General features: G+C 34.7%; 1 protein-coding gene across 2 annotated transcripts; it reads left to right on the forward strand.

The window, feature by feature from the left end:
- The first annotated feature begins 1567 nt into the window (after positions 1 to 1567).
- LOC136032964 (kelch-like protein 40) lies at positions 1568 to 20287 on the forward strand. Of its 2 annotated transcripts, none has more exons than XM_065713458.1 (3): positions 1568 to 1680; positions 13908 to 14479; positions 18955 to 20287. In XM_065713458.1, the coding sequence occupies exons 2-3, from the start codon at positions 13993 to 13995 to the stop codon at positions 20157 to 20159; spliced, it is 1692 nt and encodes a 563-aa protein (XP_065569530.1). In that variant the 5' UTR covers positions 1568 to 1680; positions 13908 to 13992; the 3' UTR covers positions 20160 to 20287. The 2 variants fall into 2 exon arrangements, with proteins under 2 accessions (XP_065569530.1, XP_065569531.1); XM_065713459.1 differs by lacking the exon at positions 1568 to 1680 and adding an exon at positions 8633 to 8651.
- The last annotated feature ends 1653 nt before the right edge of the window (positions 20288 to 21940 follow it).

Here is a 21940-nt window from a genome sequence, read left to right on the forward strand (position 1 = left end):
TAAACAAAATTAGTTTATAATTGATTCAAATATCCATGATAAATAAGTTGACTGGGAGGATAGGGAATAAGTGGCATATTCACGCAACCCATGAGGATAGTGGGGTTTGACTGAGTTTGACAAAGGAAAGAAAAAACACATTAAGAAAAATGACCTTGAGGTGTTCCTTTCTTTGTTTTGAAATTTGTAAGATGAACTTGAGGTTTTTCTTTGAAGAAAAATGATCTTGAGGTGTTCCGTTCTTTGTTTTGAAATTTATACTAGGCTTACATGTTTAAAGCATGCAATGTTTTTCATTTTGAGGGGAAGTCTCATAACTGGAGAACGGACCATTTGATGAGGCGCCACGGTTCGCTGTAGAGCTGTCGCATAGGAACATATAGCTATGCCGAAAGCCCCCTCAAAAGATCAATACTGATATGATTTTCATCATAATATACTATATTTTTATGCACTTCACCTACTTTTTTGCCTGCCCAGAATTTGGGTCTCATGATTCAGACGAATCGCGCTTCCTCCGTTCCGTTTAAGTGTTTCTTTGATGTGTAATGCTTTCCCGGGAGTCTGAAGATAAAGATAATAATGTCCATTGTTAACTGCAAAAATCTGATACTACGTTAACCTTCCCTGTTTTCCTGTCTTGTTGACAAAGAAATGACGGATAGTTCCTTAATTTCGAAAATAATATGATTTATCAACATTTTGCGTCAAGAGAAACAATAAGATAGTTTTATGCTTCTTTTTTTTGCTTTTTTTTTTACATTGTTATCCATATTCGGTCATCACTTGTGACAATACTGGTGCGATATACGAGCTTGAAAATTATCATTGCGCTGAGATAATAAGTAACTGAATCCTTTCACAGTAATTAACATTTTGTATTTTTTTTTGCTTTATAAAGAGTTATTTTGGCCCTTGCGTGACTAATCATAATAGTAATATTATCATCATACCATATAGCATTTTTTCTTTTATTTTCTGTCTGTTAGAAGATCAAAATAGCAATGTTGTCCAGCCTTGAATAATTTACTAATGTTTGCATAAAACAAAGCTCGCGTGTGGTTTTTCTATTTGAGCATAGTCATAACTTTACTCTAAGCATACCTGTCTCAATAATTACAAGATAAACAATTACTTTACTGACTAACCTCCTTTAACATTTGAAAGATATGTAGTTAAGATAGGTTAAAAAAAGTTTCAGGAAATTTTTCAGGATTCAATACTTGAGCTAATTCCTGAAAGTTTATTTTCCAGCATCAGCTACTGTTTTAAAATGTAAAAGAAAGTTTGTCCGGAAGGCGACTTTTCACCCCAAAGCTGCTATGTCAAATTCCAGTGTCTTCCAAATTCAAGTTTTTAAATTCCAAATATATTTGTTACTGCTTTAACCTGAAACTGAGCGTGATCATAATCATTTATTGTTGTTTAATATTATTTCCCCTATGTGTGTTGTTAACAATTTGTACAAATTGTACCGAGTGACATCTTTTTGTAAATTAACACTTGTTTATATTTTTAATAAATAACATTATATTTATCATAAATCTTATCAGTTTCCATTATGAATTAGGGATGTAAGCTATCTTACCGATAACGTAATCTTAGGTGCGGTTTTATTTGATTAGTTTTCGTATGTATGCAAACGTGTGATAAGCATATGAACTTTCCATTGAGAAATAAGTAAGTAACTTACTTCTATTCACCAGGATTGTAATATTTATGGAATGTTATATGTAGCGTAAGAAACTGCATCTTAGAGAAATAACATATGATGCAGTGAAGGCTCCCCCCTCCGTTTCTCCGAGGGTAAAAAATCTACCTTATCACTTAAGTCTTTGCTCATCCATAGGTCATTTGTTCAGTAATAAATGAATATTCTTTTCTCCTGAATTCAAATTGTTATTTATTCTTTAGTTAGTACAGAAAATTTGTATACAAATATGCCCAATGGACTTTTCATGATGGTTTTCCAGTTTCTAACGTGGAGAAGTGATTATTGGAATGAACTTCGGAAACTGCGTAGTTCTCCGTATGAATAATTAGATCTATAGCATACGTGGGGCTTTGACTCCTTGATTTAAAATTCTGAAATTGAAATTGAATTGTTGGCTTTTGCAGTGGCGAAGCCAGATTTTTATTCAGAATTAGTTCAAGAAATTGAATATTCCGTATGATCCGGATAACAAACAGGGCGTAGGACAGAGATAAGCTGATCTGTCATTTAAGAAGGAGTCTTGATCCCTGCCATCTTCTCCGAAGTACGCCACGTACATTTTTCGATACAAATTGTGGCAAAGAGGTACAGTTTTTGTGAGCCTTTAGAGATCTTCCAACCAAAAAAAATGGGGAAAAAAGTGGAACTATCTCTATTAGGCCTACTAAAGTTATGTTTAGGTCTTGTAACTTACTTGTAACTCATGTAACTTACTCAAGGCATGTCTAGTGTTTAATGGACGTTATTTCAGGTAGAAAACTTCAATAAAAGAGTTAGTGCAGTCATTAAAGAGGCATTAGCTTGATTTGTGTAGGAAGTAAATTACTTGGCACGATGATACTTAATAGACTATAGATGCTGTAGATAAAGTTGGGGAGAACAGTGTGGTGGCGAAAGGAAAACAATGTGTCGATTGAAATACTACACTGAGGTTAGTAATTGAGCAGTATCTGAACCATTAGGCCCCTGTAGTCCTCAGTTTTATAGATTAAGAGCTAGTAAATCATTCAACAAGATACTCGTAAATATTTTTCTAGACAACACCGCCTTTCTATTTACAATTATAATTAAAGTATATTAAAAATGGGCCAAATCTGTGAAAATTAATAAATAAAATTTAATAGAAAAACAATAAAAGTCTGAATATTCTAACATCTAGGAGCCATTATCAACAGAAAAAAAACCTATAAAGAAAAACAGAACAGACGCTATACAAAATACAAAAAAAAAAAAAAAGAAAAACTCGCATTTAGACAAAATCTAATGTGATAAAGTATCAAAGCACAAACACGTCATGCTACATGTTAAAGCCGAAATACTCGGGCTTTTATTATTATTTTTGTTTTTAAAAGTTTCACTCACCATTTTGCACTGTCTTGTTGAAAGATTTTACCCGTTTTAATATATTTTCCTTACGATTATACAGCATGGCGTAAAAGATGAGTACATTAGAGTGATTTGTGGATGACAATAATATTCCTGTGGCTAAAGTAGGAAGTGTCATTAGCAGTTGGTTCGTTGTGAGATCAGGAATTAAGTAGCGTAACGTCCTATCCCTGCTTATATAGATTATTGGGGTTGCTTCAATTTTGTAGGTATAACAATCTAGGTATAATCAATACAGTATTAGGTCATAAAACATCAGCTAAAATGGTATTCACGTGAAGGTAAGACAGGAAACCTTATTATGTTGTTGTAAACCAAAGACTGGCAGGATCAATACAAGATACTAGGGTACATAGTAGTGCTTTTATAGATGTTAAAAGTTAATCTACCATCTTGCAGTATCTAGGGTTAATTAAAAGCTGAAATTTTGGAAGTGTAACTACCTCCCGGGAAGTTAGGATGTTGGTAGACTCCAGGATGAGAATTAAAAGAATCCTTCAAGGAACAGTTGAATACTAAACTAAAGAGTTTAAAATTTTACAATGTAGAAGATGGATGGAATAATTTTAGGAAAATAATTTGTGAAGTTGGTGATAGTTTTTTTTTTTCACTAGGCCAATTCGTATAGAAATAGTTGTTTTAGAAACTTCAGGGGGGTTCATTCGATTGGAAATTAACAATTCTAGTGCCCTTTTTAACAACAAAAACGACTGAAAGGCAACTTTACGACCTTTTTAGCTACCCTCCTCCCAAGGATACCAGATCAAAATTTTTAGATAGCCATTTTGTTCTTAATTAGTCAAAAGGTCCAATAATTAATTTTGTTCTTAATTAATCAAAAGACCCAATAATTATGTCTCCAGGGATGACACGGCCCCTCAGAGCCATTAGGACATGTTTGGTACCGACTCTCCAAAAAGGCTAGAGGTATTAAGATGAAACTTCCAAGGAATGCTGAGGGGGATGCTGACCAAAACGCTACGTGCAAGCAGGTTGTCAATTGGGAGTATCAGCAATATCTCAAGAAGGACTGAGGGTATTAAGTTACAACTTTATGGGTTGAGGAGATGTTGAAGCAACCAAAAGACACTAAGTGCATCCAGATTTTCCAAAGAGTTTATCTGCAATATCTTAGGAAAAGCTAACGGTATTAATCTGCTAAGAGATTAAAACTAAATCAAAAGGCATTTGACTCATAGACAACTAAATTAAAGACACCTCAAACACCTAAACACATCTCAGGAACGCTTATCCAATTAATCGGGAACGTCTAAGGGTATTAATTTAATAATTTTAAGGAATGCTTGGGGGGGGTGTGTTGAACTAAATCGTATGACACACACACGTAAAGCATATATATCCAAGAGTTCCACATCATGTATCTGCAAAATTTCAGGAACAGCTAAGGGTATTTGTTCAAAATTTCAAGGGCTTGTTGAGGGGGTCGTTGAACTAAATCAGTAGATAGTAAGTGCATCCATGTTGTCAAAATGGTATATCTGCAATATTTCAGGGACGGCTAAGGGTATTAAATTGCAAGTTTCAGTGCATGTCGAGACAAATCAAATTACACTATGAGCTTCTAGGTTGTCGAAATAGTGCATCTGCAACATCTTAGGAACATCTAAGTTGAAACTTTCAGTGAATTTTGATGGGATATTGATCTAAATCACAAGACTTTCAAATAACATTTATGCAATAACTCAGGAGCAGCCAAGGGTATGGATTTCATTCTTTCAGGGAAGTTAAGGGGGATACTGAACTCAAATTATAAGATACTATGCGCATCGAGGTTGTCAAAAGGGCATAAGTGCAATATTCTATGGTCATTAAGTTAAACAATTTCAGAACATTGTCTGGATGGTACTGAAAAAAATCAATAGACACTATATGCACCAAGGTCGCAGAGAAGACGAATTTGCAATATCACTGGATATGCTAAGGGTATCAATTTGAACTTTTCAGGAAAAGCCAGGGGAATATTGAAATAAATCATAAGACACTAGGTGCATCATGGTTGTCAAAATAGAATTTATGTAATAGCTCAGGAGCAGCTAAGGGTATGAAGTTGAAATTTTCAAGGACGTAGAGAGGGAGATTGAACTGAATCAATAGACACTACGCATCCAGTTGTCAAAAGGGCATATATGTAATATCTCACGAAAGACTAAGTGTATAAGCTAAAACCTTCAGGGAATATTGAAACCTTCAGGGGATGTTGAATTCAATCCAAAGAAACTATATGCATCCGGTTGTCAGAACAGTGTATCTGCAAAATCTCAGGAACGGTTAAGGGTGCAAATTAACCGCTTAAAGGACCCCAATGAAACTGTGAAGGAATTTTGACTTGGATTAGGCCAAGAGGAGCTCATCAAAGATAAAGAATGTTTGAAAGAAATGTAGTTAGTTGCATTGATTATTAGTGTGAAATATTTTTTTAAATGTTAATCCGATTAAAATTTCATGACATTAAGACACCCAAATTAAAGTTTTAGAACTAAAGGAACCTCAACTGGAAACAAAGCTCGTTACATTGATTCTTGACGTCCTAATTTACTTTTTTTTTTAACAAAAAATCAGAGATTCTTAATAAATTAGCTCAAAATGCATTTATAAAAGAAAGAAAGAAACAAAAAACAGAAAAGACTACCAGTCTAACGAAATATAACACAACGTGATTCATAGAATGATTCTCATAATGGACCAAACGAAAAACAGGACGTCCCTGAACGGGATGAGAAAAGCCATAAGAATGAACTAAAAGTAAACTGGGACTCTATGGGAGAGAGTAAGAGTGAAGCTTTAATCAGATTGGGCTCACAGAGGAGCATGCACAGTTCTGTTGGCCTCAGGCATACTGCCGCTGTAATGAGTTGTTAGTAGTGGCAGTTTAAACAGCTATTGGCTTATAAAATGTACGTAACTTTAAAAAAGCGACAAAACACTCCCAGTGAAAGGTGCAATCTTGAAGGAAATCATGTAACCAAATACAATGTATCCGAAAAAGATTTTATAGACAACTAAGCCTTACTAAAGAAACAATAAATTGCGTGTTTTTCTTAAAAACGATGGTTTCACATTGGTAAAGGATAAGCAAAAATGGTCCATGCCACACTTTTTACCATTTTAAACTAAAACGTTTGATCTGAAACAATTGCTAACAATAATTTTAAGCTGCACTGAAGATCTGCACAGAGAAGGAGGTGGCATTGGACCCATTGGCGGGGGGACCGAAGACAATGGCCCCCTCGGGAAACATGAAGATATTAATCTTTCTATAAATACAGGAAACTGAAAAGTATCCCCATTGAAATCCCTGATTGAAACAAACATCCTGGTAGCACTTGTCCCCCCCCCCGTGATCTCCTCCTCGAGACCTCAATATATTTCAGAGCTTTTTATACACTTACACTGTTTTGAAATTTTCGAATTCAGACTCCGAACCCCCCCCCCCCCTCGAGCCAAAAAAATACTGCATACATGCCTGAAAATAAGGTAAAACTTTATTTCTACCTGAAGCTCCAAATGAGGCGAATTTTTGTGTTTAAAATCTAAAATAGAAACATAGAGGAGATGTAGGGAACTGGAGGAAGCCCAGGGAAACCGACATCGTTAGGAGTAGAAGTTCGCTTTTTATCTTTTTTGGGTCTTCTCGCTTGGAAGGATCCTGTGCCAAAACTTATTGTTGTGGTAATCCAATTCAAAATTAGTTTAGAATAATTTTCAGAATTTAAATTTTAATCTGGAGCATGAAGAATCTTTTTTATCAACAACTTAGTTTTTTCTGGTAATTATTTTATCTTTTTCTTATCTTATCTTTTTCATAAATCCTAATCTACGGAAGTTTCATCTTAACTGGTTTGATATTTTCATTCTAGGAATAATTTGGATAAATATTAAAAAACAAGAACAAATCTGATAATTTTACTTGCTCACCTAACCCGACTTCCTTAAACCATCTCTTTTCTTTTCCTTTTGGTTTAATATTTGTATTTGTGATATAATAGCATTGTCCAAAGACGGTAATTGATGCTTTGTTTTCTTTCTCTTTACCTTGAATTTTTACTTTCATATGAATCTATCCTTCTTGAATCTTTTCCTATTTTTCTGAAACGACAGCGGTGTGACGCATTCTCTATTCAAATATTTGCTAGGCATTTTTAGGGCTACGCCTTGTTTGTGACATTAAATAAAAAAAAAACAAGTTTTTTTCAGCTGAAAGTAAGAAGTAACATTAAAACTTAAGACGAACAGATATTATTCCGTATATAAGGGGGGGACTGCCCTCTCCTCAATACCTTGCTCTTCGGGCTAAAGTTTTTTAGTACTTCTAAAAAACTTCTTGTTCTAGTTAAACGGCCCTTGTGTTTCAAGACCCGTTCTTAAAGGATTGAGATAAAAGAGCTAAACTTTAGCATAAAAAACAAGGTATTGAGGAGGGGGTAGTCCCCTCATATACGGAACAATTTCTGTTCGTTTTAAGCTTTAATGTTACTTTTTACTCTCACTTGAGAATTTTTTTATTTAATTTCTTATCGTATTTCAAATAATGCCAAGGAATCCGCCTCCTTGCAATGGAACCCCCCCCCCCCCAATGAAAAAATCTTCCATGGGAAGCCTCCTCCCGCGCAAATCCCCTCCCCTCTGAGGAATTTCCTAGTCACTGAACCCCACTCCCCCCCTTTAGGAACGTTGTTGCCGACAATTCCGCCTGAAAAATTCGAATAAAAACATACTTTTATTTGAAGACTTGTTTTCTATTTATTTTCTGATCGCTTTTTAAATCATGCCGAAAATCCTACCCCATTCGTGGAATTTTTTTTCTGGAAATCCCCCTTATGGAAAGTTTCTCCTGCGGAAAAAACGCCAGACAACTCTAGCCCTGCTGAAAAATTCCCCCAGATTATCTCCATATGTAAAATTGAGTCACCAAAGTGAAAGTAAGACAAATAACAAGAATTTCGGATAGGAATCCTGACAAATTCCCTCCGTTTAAAATTTCCCCTAAAAAGTTCACCCCCGGAAGCTTAACTCCCCTCAGAAAATTCTCCCAGTGGAAAATCTCCCCTCTTCACAAAATCTCTGTAATACTATATATAAACAATGGGCAAATTTCATAGCTTACGGTCCTTTACCCGGGGGCTGTGTGGGGTCAAGTCATCCCTCTTGGCATAGTTATTTAACCTTTCAGATATGCTGAATAAAATGGCTATATCAAAATTTAATCGGAGGATTTTGGGGAAGAAGAGGCGTGGGAAGGGTGATAGTTGCCCACCAATCTTTTTGGTCACTGAAAAGGAACTTTTAATTTCCTATTGAATGAGCCATTTCCTGATCTTCTTGGACCATTGGTTCGATTCAATCACCCCTGGAAAAAAAAAAAAACACGCATCCCTGACCTTTTTTCTGACAAAAAATACAAGGTTCCATGTTTTTTTCAGAAGGGAGTTTGAAACATCTACAATAGGATTCCTTGATACGCTGAATCTAATGGTTTTCATTAAGATTCCTTGACTTGTTGGGTGTGTTTTCCCCCTATTTCGAAAACCAGGTAAGTTTTCTCAGGCACGTAACTTTTGACTGGCAATGTTAAACTTAATGAATTTTATATATATAGAATCAACACTAATAACCAATCCTTTTGACGTATTTATTGCTATAAAAATTCTGTTTTTAGAGTTTTGTTTACTACTGGGTCGAGTCGCTCCTTACTTACGGTTCGTTACCACGAGGTGCTTGATCATGACTATCAAAAACAAAAATTATCCTGTCTTACATGTCGTTCCTGGGGATACAAAGCTTTATATTTGTTATTATTGATTATTAAAATTGGTTATTATTGTAAAATTAGTAATAGTAGCTGAGCGGTCGCTGATACAACATACAACCAAACCAAAGCATGAAAAAAACGGCAGCATATTCCCCATGATCCCAAACGCGTATTTGGATTTCATTTTCTTCCTTATTTTCTTTATTTTTTTCCTGAAGGCAAGCGGAGGTTTTTCACCATACGAATTTCATAAAACCAGGTCATAGACAGTACAATAGCGCTACCTAGATAAAATACGATATGGCTTCAATGTATTTATTTCTTTACAAGGCTACTTTGTATGGCAGGAGTTGTCTTAGAACCTCAGAGGGAGCGCTTTCAGCTGGAAATTGAATGCTCAAGTGCCATTTTTAACAATCGAAAAAGAATGGAGGGCAACAGGTCCTCTTCTAACCCCTTTTAGAGCTGCCCGTCCCTCACTTTGGCCCCCGAAGACATCCAATCAAAATTTTCAGGTAGCTACTTGGTTCACAATAGTCAAAAGGTCTAATAACTATGCCTCCGGTGATGTCATGACCCCCACAGGCCCTAGGAAAAGGACTGTAAATTATTCAAGTTGCATATTGTTTACATTTAGGTTTTATTATTGGAAAACGGGCATATTTGATCCTGGGTGTCCTAGAAGGCTACGGATATTAATACGATGCTTTCAAGGAATGTTGAGGGGATGTTGAGCCAAATCAAAAGACACTATGTGTATCCATAGTTGTCAAAACGGCGCGTTTGCAACATCTTAGGAACGCCTAAGGTTAAGTGCTTAAAACTTTCAGGGAATATTAACGGATGTTTTGAACTATATCAATGGAGGTTATGTGCACCCGAGTTACCGAAAGGGCGTATCTTCAATATTCAAGAAGCTGCTAAGGATATTGAGTTGAAATTTTCAAGGCAAGTTGAGGGGAACTTTCAGGGCACGTTGATGGGAATTTTGAACTAAATAAGAAGATACCTTGTGTCTCAATGTTGCCAAAAGGGCGTATCTTTAATATCTCAGGAACGGCTGATGGAGTTAAGTTGAAACTTTCAGAGAAAGTTGATGGTTATGTAGAGATAAATCAAAAGACACTATTTACATCCAGGTTGTTTAAAGGGCATATCTGCAGTATCTTAAGAACGGCTAAAAGAGAAGTTGGAACTTTCAGGATATGTTGAGGAGGATGTTGAGCAAAATCAAAAATACACTATTTGCATTGAGGTGGTTAAAAGGGCATATACTTTCAGGGTATATTGACGGGGATGTTGAACTAAATCAAAAAGAAACTATGTGCATCCAGGTTTTAGAAAGGGCATTTCTGCAATATCTTAGGTGCGGCTGTTGAGTGAGATGTTGAGCTACAGCAAAAGACACTACGCGCATCCAGGTTATCAAAAGGTCAGATTTGTAATATCTGAGGAACGGCTAAAGGTATTAGGTTGAAACTTTCAGGGAATATGTTGTGGAATAAATAGTGAATAAGCGGAAGTTGAACTGAATCAAAAGACACTAAGCACATCCTGGGTCTCAAAATGGCGTATATGCAAAATATCAATACGGCTAAGGACATAAATTAACGGCTTTAGGGATTCAGCCGACACTTTGGTGAAATACTGGAGGGAAGGATTGAGAAAATATCAAATTATGACTGAAGGACCAAGGAGAGCTTTTCAAGGGAAATAAATTTTTGAAAAAAAAAATTATGGTTGTAGTGATACTTTGTTCAAAATATTCTTTTTTCATGTTGGTCTGCTTAAAACTTCAGGCCGTGAAAACACCTGAATTAAAATTTCGGAATCAAGAGAACCTCAACCGGTAAATATCTGGATGCACTGATTCTTGAAGTCCCATTTTTATTTTTTGAACGAAGAATCCGAACTTTTTAAAATAAATGGGTTTAAAATGCAATCTTGTATACAAATTACATGAAAAAAAACTAGTTTTTTAACTGAAAGTAAGGAGCGACATTAAAACTTAAAACGAACAGAAATTACTCCGTATATGAAATGGGTTGTCCCCTCCGCAATCCCTCACTCTTTACGCTAAAGCTTTTAATTGTTTTAAAAAGCAGAATTGTGGCAAAGAGTCAAACTTTAGCGTAAAGAGCGAGGGATTGCGGTGGGGACAACCCATTTCATATACGGAGTAATTTCTGTTCGTTTTTAAGTTTTAATGTCGCTCCTTACTTTCAGTTAAAAAACTAGTTTTTTTATGTAATTTCTGAACGTTTTTGAATTAATGCATGTTTGATTTTGGCTCTCCACACATAAATTATTAAAATGAAATTTGCATATTAATTCCTTTTTTGGCTAAATGGCTTTATCTTAGTTTTGATCAGACGATTTTGAGAAATAAGGGATGGGGAAGGAGGCCTAGTTGCCATGCAATTTTTCGGTTACATAAAAAGGCAACTATCAAGTTTAATTTTTAACGAACGTTTTTATTAGTAAAAAATATACGTAACTTAAGAATTAACTTACGTAACAAACTTTTATATTCTTTAATTTTTATTATGTATATGAGGGGGTTTGTACCCTCGTTAATAACTCGTTCTTTACACTAAATCGTAAGTTTTGTCCCAATTCTTTGAGAATGACCCCTGAATCAGAAAGGCCGTAGAATAAATAGTTGAAATTACTAAAAATACTATAGCATAAAGAGCGAGGTATTTATCTCCTCCTAAATACCTCGCTCTTTATGCTAAAGTATTTTTAGAACCCCTCATATGCGTAATAGTCTCTGTTCGTTTTAAGTGTCAATGCTACTCTTTTCTTTCAGTTGAAAAAAAATTTTCCATGTTTATTTTTTCATTGTTTTTTTTATAGTAATTTTAGAAAATCCTGCGCCCTTTTCATTGAATTTCTGTTCCCCCGTGACATATTTCTCCAAGGAAAGATCCTCCCACATAGCCCCCTCCCCTCATCCCCACCCCCAAAACCCCCCAAAAAAATCCCCTGAAAACCACTGTACACTTCCCAATAACCATTATTATATGTAAAAACTGGTCAAAGTTTGTAACTTGCAGCCCCTCCCCCAGGGACTGTGAGGGAGTAAGTCATTCCCAAAGACATAGTTATTATGGTTTTTGACTATGCGGAACAAAATGGCTATCTCAAAATTTTGATCTGTTGAAATGGAGAAAAAATGAGGGGTGGGAGGGGGCCTAGGTGCCCTCCAATTTTCTGGTCACTTAAAAAGGGCACTAGAACTTTTCATTTCCCTCTTGCGACATTCTAGGACCACTTGGTCGATACGATGACCCCTGGGAAAAAAAAAACAAAAAACAAACAAACAAATAAACACGCACCCGTGATTTGTCTTCTGGCAAAAAATACGAAATTCCACATTTTTGTAGATAGGAGCTTGAAAATTTTGCTATAGGGTTCTCTGATACGCCAAATGCGATGGTGTGATTTTCGTTAAAATTCTGTGACTTTTAGGGGGAGTTTTCCCCTATTTTCTAAAATAAGGCAAAATTTTTCAGGCTCGTAAATTTCGATGATAAAGACTAAATTTGATGAAACTTATATATTTAAAATCAGCATGAAAACATGATTCTTTTGATGTATATTTTAGCATCAAAATTCCGTTTTTTAGAGTTTCGTTTATTATTGAGCCGGGTCGCTCCTTACTACAGTTCGTTACCACGAACTGTTTGACAAGCAGTCAAAACAAAATATAACACAATAAAAATTCTTATGATGAAATGTTTGGTCAATATTCGTCTATATTCAAGGTTTGTAACAGAACGAGAATCAGGATAGCTATATTCAAATTATGCATAATATTCAAGTTATGTAAATAATGCAGATTTTCAATCTATTGATTTGAATAATATTCCCTTCTCTATCCGTCCAAAGTTCAACAGTAATCTATTATTAAAATTTTAATGCAAAATTCTGCACCAACTACAAATAGCAAACCTAAATCTTAATTTCTGAGAATAAAACCGAAGAAACTTCCCAAATATTCTTTTTAGAAACTAGTAAAAATAACAATGCTAATTAAAAAAGAACATACGATGATTTAAAAAACTTTTCCAAAAAATTTCAAGGGAAAGTAAGGAACTGCATTAAGCCAAACACGACCAGAAATAAAGTCCAATAAAAATTCAAAACTTAAAACGAACAGAAATTACCATTAACAGGAGTAAGGCTAACGTCTTCTAATCCTTCTAAAGGCCATAGCATCATTTGTGCTTTTACGATCAGTAAAGCCATCCAGTGGTCATTTGAGTTATGTTTCCTTTTTACATTTTCTTAACTTGTAGTGCGAAGGCACTTGATGGTCTTTTAGCATTATGAAGACCATGATCTTTTAGTCGATTCATAGGATATTCCATAAAAAAAAGTAAGAACTATTTCCAAAAAAAAATCGGTTTTCAAAAATTAAATGTTCTATAAGCCTTTCCAGAATATTCAATATTTAACATCATTAAAAAAAAATAATTGTAAAGCTTTGTAAGGACTAAAACACAAAAGCCTTGTACATTTTCCCATTAGAAGATTCGTCCATTAGAATCCGAACCAGCATAGAATCTTCCTTTTGAATTGTCACTGTTGTTTGTTAGACGGACATATTTAGTTTGTCTTCTGAAAGGGTCAATGATGTAACGACCATAAGGTGACGCACCTTCTACGGCCATGCTACGTTTTCATCTGCACTATCCTACAGGCGTACTACCTGCTCACAGAACGCGAACTTTTTCCTGAATGAAACGCTAAGTTTACAACAGGTTTGGGGATGCGCCAGCAGTTTGGTGACTTAGATATACTGTGGGGCAATTTAAAACAAGAATACGAAATTATTTATTCAGAAATAGCAAATTTTCAAAATCTTAGAGAGTGAACTTAATAATGGTATATAGGCTACTTCTTAAATTTTTGTAAAGTGTGAGTGAAGCTATTCTTATTTAAAATAAAAAAATTAGAATGATTACAAAGAAAAAAATCCAATAATCTAGTGCTGTTTAATGGGAGAGAATGATGTTTCTCTTTTTTCAGGAAAAGCTCAAAGTTGTATCTGTAGTCCTCAACAACCTTCAGCAGCCTCCAACTAATTCTAAGAATATTCGCTTTAGTCCAAAATATGCCGAATTTGACCAGTAGTGTCTTCGAGGAGCATTTGAAAATTTCGAATCATTATCGACAACTTACTCGGACCATTTATGATTTTGCGAGAGCAGGCGAATTCTGCGACCTTCGCCTTAATACAAAAACCCGTGAGTTTTTTGCTCACAAAGTCGTTCTAGCTGCTTGCAGTCCTTTCTTCTTAAAGGCTTTTTCTAACGGTGCACTGAATGAAGGGGCAATCGAGATGAGTGATATTGACGACGAAACGATAGAAACAATATTAAAGTTTATTTATTCTGGCGAAGGAACTGTTACTGATCAAACTATTTGGAATGTCCTTGAAGCTAGTTATATGTACGAAGTGCAAGGGGTTATAGATTTATGTGTTGAGTTAGTTTTAATGAGAAATCTCGATTCTGTCAGAGCTTTAATCATCGGACACTCATACTTAGACAGTCAGTTGAAAGAATATGCACTGGCTGCGATTACGAGCAACTTTAAAGGTAAGGAGTATTTAGCCAATCTTATTTGGCGGTAGTTACTCGTTCTTATAAAAAAAAATGAAACTTCTACATTTTTTCTTTCACAATTTCCTCTTCACTTAATCAGTGTCAACAATGGTTCGGGTGCACTGATTCTCTTCCTCCTCTCTAACTCTTCCTCCCTATTTTATCACTATTATCAAAGCGACGGTCACTTTCAACTTATTCATAGAGAGATAAATGTACATAAAAAGTGCATATTTATTTTTCTAAGTGATAAAAAAAAATTATGAGTTCTAATTGGTACTAATATGAGTCGCATTATTATTAGTGTTTTTCTTTATTTAACTGACTTCTTTCATCTTTTTTTTGAAGGTATCTATTCGAGACATTCGTGAATGAACCACGGAGAGACCAACGAAAAGTCCAACCAATTTTGAATTAAAATTTTAACCTCGTTATTTTAAGCCTGTAATTTTTATTGGCTCGTTTATGGGTTAAGACTCGTTCTCAAGCCGGATGAACACTCGCATTTTTGTTAATCTCTGCTTAGCTTTTTTTTGCGTTGGAAAAAAAGGAAATTTGTGCTAAGAAAGTAGGAAATGACTTATTTTATTTTATTTTTAGTGATAAATGATTCTTCATCTCAAGTAGTTTTTTTGCAGCCTGTTGCCTTTGCTTGTTTCTAGCATCATTTTGAAGGGTTTCGAACTCTTTGCTAACATTTTAGCAAAAATCTGCTAAAGCCGTAAAATAGCACTTTTACATAGGGGCCGGGGCTCACCATTTTAGATTCATTACGTTTAAATACAGTAGATTTGAACATTAAAGAATTTTGCTGAACGTTTTCAAGCTTTGTCTGCCTGAGCAGGATTCAAGGGGTTGTTTACCATCCCTCAATGTTGACAATTATGTTGAAAGATCTTAAATTTTGAACGCGAATTCTTCGTCAGCCGTAGTTTGTTTGATTGTTTAGTATTCCCAGAAGTGAAAAAAAAATATTTGGAAAACGTCATGAGTGATAAGAGTGAGTTTAAAAAATAGCATTTAGGACGCCCCAGAAATGAAATTAAAATACTTTTTTTTTCACACAGTTCGTGGTAACGAACTGAAGTAAGGAGCGACCCGGCACAATAGTAACTGAAACTCTAAAAACTGAAATTTTGATGCCAATAGGTACATCAAAAGAATTGCATTTAAATGCTGATTTTAAATATATAAGTTTCATCAAGTTTTGTCTTACTCTTCAAAAGTTACGAGCCAGAGAAAATTTGCCTTATTTGAGAAAATAGGGGGAAACACCCCCTAAAAGTCATGGAATCTTAACGAGAATCACACCATCGCATTCAGCGTATTAGAGAACCTCAGTCTAGAAGTTTTTGATATTCGTATTTTTTGCTAGAAGACCGATCGCGGGTGCGTGTTCATTTTTTTTTCCCAGGGCTAATCGCATCGACCCAGTGATCCTAGAATGGTGCATTAGGGCTCATTCTAATGTGAATTAAAAGTTCTAGTGCCCTTTTTAAGTGACCAAAAAAATTGGAGGGCACCTAGGCCCCCTCCCACGCTCATTTTTTCCCAAACTCACCGGATCAAAATTCCGAGATAGCCATTTGATTCACCATAGTCGATAAACCTAATAACTATGTCTTTAGGGACGACTTACTCCCCACAGTCCCCGTGAGAGGGGCTGCAAGTTACAAATTTTGACCAGTGTTTAAATATAGTAATTGCTATTGGGAAGTGTACAGATGTTTTCAAAAGGGGATTTTTTTGGTTTGGCGGGGGGAGAAGTTTTTTTGGGGGAATGGGTTAGGTGGAAGGATCTTTCCATGGAGGAATTTGTCATGGGGGAAGAGAATTTCAATGAAGGGGGTGCAGGATTTTCTAGCATTATTTAAAAAACAATGAAAAAATAAATATGAAAACTTTTTTCAACTGAAAGTAAGGAGCAGCATTAAACCTTAAAACGAGAAGAAATTATTACGTATATGAGGGTTTCACCTATTCGTAATACCTCGCTCTTTACGCTAAAGTATTTTTAGTAATTTCAACTGTTTATTCTATGGCCTTTGCGATTCAATGGTCATTTTTAAACAATTATGACAACCTTAAAGCTTTAGTGTAAAGAGCGAGGTATTGACGAGGGGGTGAACCCCCTCATATACGCAATAAAAACATACGAATGTAGAAGTTTGTTTCGTAAGTTAATTCGTAAGTTACGTATATTCTTTACTAATGAAAACGTTCGTAAGAAATTAAAAGTTCTAGTTGCCTTTTTTAGTAATCAAAAATTGGAGGGCAACTAGGCCTCCTCCCCCGATCCTTTTTTCTCAAAATCTTCCGATTAAAACTATGAAAAAGCCATTTAGCAAAAAAAAATTAATATGCAAATTTCGTTTTAATTATTTATGTGCGGAGGGCCAAAATCATAACGTGCACTAATTCAAAAACGTTCAGAAATTAAATTAAAAAAACAAGTTTTTTTTACCTGAAAGTAAGGAGCGACATTAAAACTTGAAAAGTCAAACTTTAGCGTAAAGAGCGGCGTGTTGAGGAGGAAAAGCCCCTTTCATATACTGAGTACTTTCTGTTCGTTTCAAGTTTTAATGTCACTCCTTACTTTAAGTTAAAAAAACTTGTTTTTTTATATTTAATTTTGTAAGTAAAATCAGCCCTTGTAAAGCTCTAAATCTCGAATGAGAACCTTCCGGTATGGTACTACCACGGTAGACACGTTAACGTCGACATGGTCATATCAACTGATCATTTTTTATGCAAATTCCCCATTCATTCTATCAATTGGTTGAGTTTTTTTTATGAATTCTCCATTCAATTCAACGGCAATTCAAGATTTTTCCAAGTTTTCAAGCTCTGGACGTGCCAGAAGTCGATGAAACAAATTTACGACATTAATCCGTGTATTGTCACTTGGTATAATATTGAAGGGGAGACAAAATTGGGATGTAGGCAGGAATTTCGGTACTTGTGTATCATTCAGAACACACTCAATAAGTGAAGTTAGGTTCTTTCGTGAAATAAACTAAGATGCGAAAGTCTAACCACCCATACATGGTTCTATAGTTCTAATACATAATTCTAAGTACTAATCTAAGGGTACATAATTCTAAGCTGTAATTACACAATTTTCCTAATAAAGTTTTCTATTCTCATCATATTTTGTTTTATTTTTTTTAGCTTCATCAAAATTTTGGGCTATATATTCGCACCTTAGGGTGGGGTTGCATTATATAAAATACCAAACCTAGCCACCTCTATATATAAAATATTTAATTAAAATGAACCTGCATCATAGTTTGTTTCACGAAAGAACCTAACTTCACTCGTTGAATGTGTTCTGAATAATACTCAAATTTGTGTTTTGTTTTATTTTTTTTAATTACAAATTTTGGCAGTGCAAATTGAAAATGCCAATCATAACGATTCATTAATTGCACAGTGTAAAAACTCACAGTTTAGATGACCTGTCATAAATTTTTACCCATTTGTATAGTGCTTTTTTACACTGATCGACGAAAAATTGTATATAAAAACTAAATGAAGATAAATGAATTAATAGAGAAAAACAAGATCAACTTGAGATGAAGATTATATTCTTTGGATTTTAAAGTTCAGAGGTAGGAAATAGCTTTCAAGTAATTGTGGATATGTGTTCGATGGATGAAATTCAACATTTCGATGTAACGGTTCTTGTTTTTCTTTATATAACATTCGTATGGGATTAAGTTTTTGGGAAATACAAGCTTGTTTCTTTAAGTCGGTCTCAGAAAAAAAAGCTTTTGTTTAATCATCAACAAAAAATCATGTTAATGTCTTTCCTGGTACTGTTCTGTTATAGCGCCAATGTTAACTTCTTCACTCATTGACGCACTGCAGAACCGGTTTCTTCGTTATTTTGTTTCAGCTTAGCGTGAGACAAGATAAAGGCAAGTGACAAAATAGATGAGAAATATTTAGTTTGGTTTATATATTTGCACATTAGGAGGGGGTGGGGTAAAGTATTTGGACGATGTGAAGTTAGAAAACAATTCTTACTTTATAATATGCAGACTAATTGCACCTAACACATTTTGCATGCAGACAGGCTATACTTTACACCCACCCCCCTGATGTGCAAATATATAGCCCAAATTTGCTTCTAAAGTATTTTAAAGTTTATAAAGTATTATATTTGTGATTTTCATTAGGATTAGTCAGAGAAACAGATTCTACTTAAATGAAGAACCTAACATAGGCGCTATAACAGAAAAGTACCCTTTCCTTACTAGGTTGTATATTTTTTTTTTCTTCTTAAAAGTTAATCATAAAACCCATTTCAAATCATTTAAGATAAATACCTTCAACTAGCTCCTCTTATAATTCATTTTTGCTTTTTGTACGACCAACATAGACTTAAAGTACAACAAAAGCTATAATTTTCAAATTTCGAGTTTTGACCAATTAAAGCTTTCCCTTTTACCTTTGTTCTCTTATAGAAATTGGTTACTCCCGTCTGAATATCTTACCAGCGGTATTAATGGAAGAACTAGTATCTCTACCATTGATGCATAGTCACGGAGAAGAAAAGATTATTGAATCCATCCTTTCTTGGGTGGAATGTCGAGAAGAAAGAATAGACCATCTCATCACTCTATTGCGGCATGTGAAATTCACCAGTCTTAGTCGTGATTATATTTTAAGCTATTTATTAGAGCAATCCATTATTAAAGACAATTTGGAGGTTCGAGAGTATATTTTACGCAATGCTCTAAAAACAGTGAAAATAGCAGATGTTGATACAAAAAAACGCAGAGTTATAAACCCGCATGTAATTGGATTAGTGAGTAGTGATACCCCAGAAGTATATACACATGATCTAATAACAGGAAAGCATACAAAGTTAGTTCCACCAAGAAAAATTGACTTATTACAAGTGGCGTCTTTTCCTTCCAAAGATCTTTTACTCCTTCGCGGTACTGATTGGCTTGTTTACGACATAACAAATAGAAGATGGCGAACATTTTTCGGATCAATTTCACCCAATCAACTCTTAAAAATTATATCACGTGATTTAAAAGGTATGTACCAAGCGCAGGATCAGAACGAGTTTGTTGAAAGCGTTGGTACCACATTATCAGTTTTGATGATAAAAAAGAGATCAATTGATATGAACAGAAGCATTCAAAAAGTGATTCTAATACCTATTGATAACTTGACTGCTCTTATGCCCGAATACGAATTACCTGCCACAGCTGATTCTTTTTATACAGCACATGGAAGACTGTTCTATCTGACATCTACCGATTTGAGCCAATCAATTTATGCCCTTTATGAGAAAGGATGGAAAAAGATTTTTGTCAGTACAACAGTGTTAACATTATGCGAAGGTGAAAGAAATGAACTGCTTATTGTGAAAAAGTCAAAAGGAGCCAAATCGCTATCAGTAAAGTTAATGACATTTAACCTTACGACTGGGTATTTAAGCAGCGAAACTGAAGTACAGTTGGATGAAAACGTTCACCCAAAGCAAATTCTTGGCAAAGTTGAAGTACTGTATTGGTATAAGACTGTTTTTTTGCTTGTTGAAAACGTGGCAACTGTTTATGTAATTAATGTAGGTGAGAAACCAACTGTAACACGCATAGATTTACCCCGCCCGATTACATCACCTTCGCTAGCTTTATTGCAAAGCGAAATTTAATTTTTGTCAAAGTGAAATGTTGTAATTATGTGATTTAAATTTAGTTTTTTTAAGCTTTCGTATAAATAGTAAAAATGAATATTTGTTTTAGAATGAGTCTCTAAATGATTACATTATTTCTTATGTGATCTATAGTTTTGTAGAATTTTAGAAAACGAGGCCTTATAAGGCGAACTTATTATACATGTGACTATTAAAATAATTGGCGTTTGAATGCTTAAAAAGACATCAACAACAAAGAAACTCGCAGTTCGAGGCCCTACTTTTTATGCCCTCCCTATCTTTTACCGTTTTCTTCTATCGATCTGCCCTTCATTTTCATGTTTGAAGAACACAGTTTTTTATAAAGAGAACTTAAAACAATGTAAGCTTACAATAAAATATCAGTGGGATTCCGTGTCCAGAATTCCAGACTATCACCCCCGTGGACATTATCCCAGATGAGGTAACCAGCGAAGGATATTTTACATCTGATATAGTGGCTAGAGCTATATATCCCATTGAATCCTTCAATTTTCAAGATTGATTTGTTATAACTAGAACTTCTATAACAACAAGGGAAATCAATAGGCCATATTTCTTTTTCAAGCACCGAAGCAACTTGGGGTGTATTAAGATCAAACACTGTGAATTCCGCCAACATATCTAAGCCCAGATTATTTAGACATAAAAATATGCCTAAATGGCACCGTGGCTATGTTATAAAGGTCATAAGTACATTTATAATTAAAATATATTATCTCTTACATTTTCCAAATATACTAGACAAGCTGTTGAGCTCAATATTTTTTTTAGGTTAAAAACAAACTCATTATGCAAATTTTATGATTTATGCGCAGAATAATCAAAAATTAATCGAGATTTCAAAACCTAAAAAAGACAATGTCGAAAGGGGTCTCCGATCGTATCCCAGCTTAGGGCTCCCATTATACAACCCACCGTTCAGGGAATCTCCCACTAAGCAATGTCCTCATCTAAAGAAAATTCCTTCTCTTATTATTTCTCACCCATATATTTTCCCGCAACACAGCTCCCAATCCAACCAAATCTCCCAACACAGCTTCAAAGCTTACCCCGCCAATTCCCAGCTATATAATTCCCCCGATACCGAAACTATTCTACATAAAATACATTTTTAACAATACAACTCCCATAAGAAAACTTTTGCTATGCGAAAAGCAAAAGACTTTTGAAAAGCAGGAAACTTTTGCTATATATTTTGGAAATTTATCGGATGTACTATTTTTACAGAGTAAAAACCTTTCAGAAATCTGGACAAGTCTCAAAAATACATCCATAGTATACAAAAAAGATTTCTCTCTGAAAAAGAATCTTAATCTACACGATTTATAGTAAGTAAAACACTAAATTAAATAAATTTCAACCAACGCCACTCTAATGAGAAAACTTTCCCTGCCCAGTACGTTTTGAAAATATATGGGCTATCAGATTTTCAAGAAGTAAAATAATTTTGGAAATCGGAACAGTCCCTCAAAATGTATCCACACTTTACAAAATAGCTTTCTCTTTAAAAAAAAAGTCTTTCAAAACTGAAGTAAATTGCCAATAAAAACCAAAGAGAAATGGTAAGGGAAGAATGCTTCCCTAAAGTCAGTAATCAAATAGCCCGTAATAAAGAAATGTTAATAAAGAAAGACATGTGTCTTTAGTAACCAGAACTCTAAAAAATGAGACTTTGAAAATGATTTCACAAGAATCTTCTTTTTATAGGTATTCCAAATATATAGAATTCGTTAGTTTTAAAATCGTGCATAAAGTTA

The sequence above is a fragment of the Artemia franciscana genome, chromosome 11 (genome assembly GCF_032884065.1).
Source record: "Artemia franciscana chromosome 11, ASM3288406v1, whole genome shotgun sequence".
In the NCBI taxonomy this organism is placed as follows: Eukaryota; Metazoa; Arthropoda; class Branchiopoda; order Anostraca; family Artemiidae; genus Artemia; species Artemia franciscana.

Coding starts and splice junctions, on each gene's coding strand:
- LOC136032964 (XM_065713458.1), top strand. CDS start 13,993: ATGCCGAATTTGACCAGTAGTGTCTTCGAGGAGCATTTGAAAATTTCG. Junction 14,480..18,954: donor GATTACGAGCAACTTTAAAG/GTAAGGAGTATT, acceptor GTTCTCTTATAG/AAATTGGTTACTCCCGTCTG.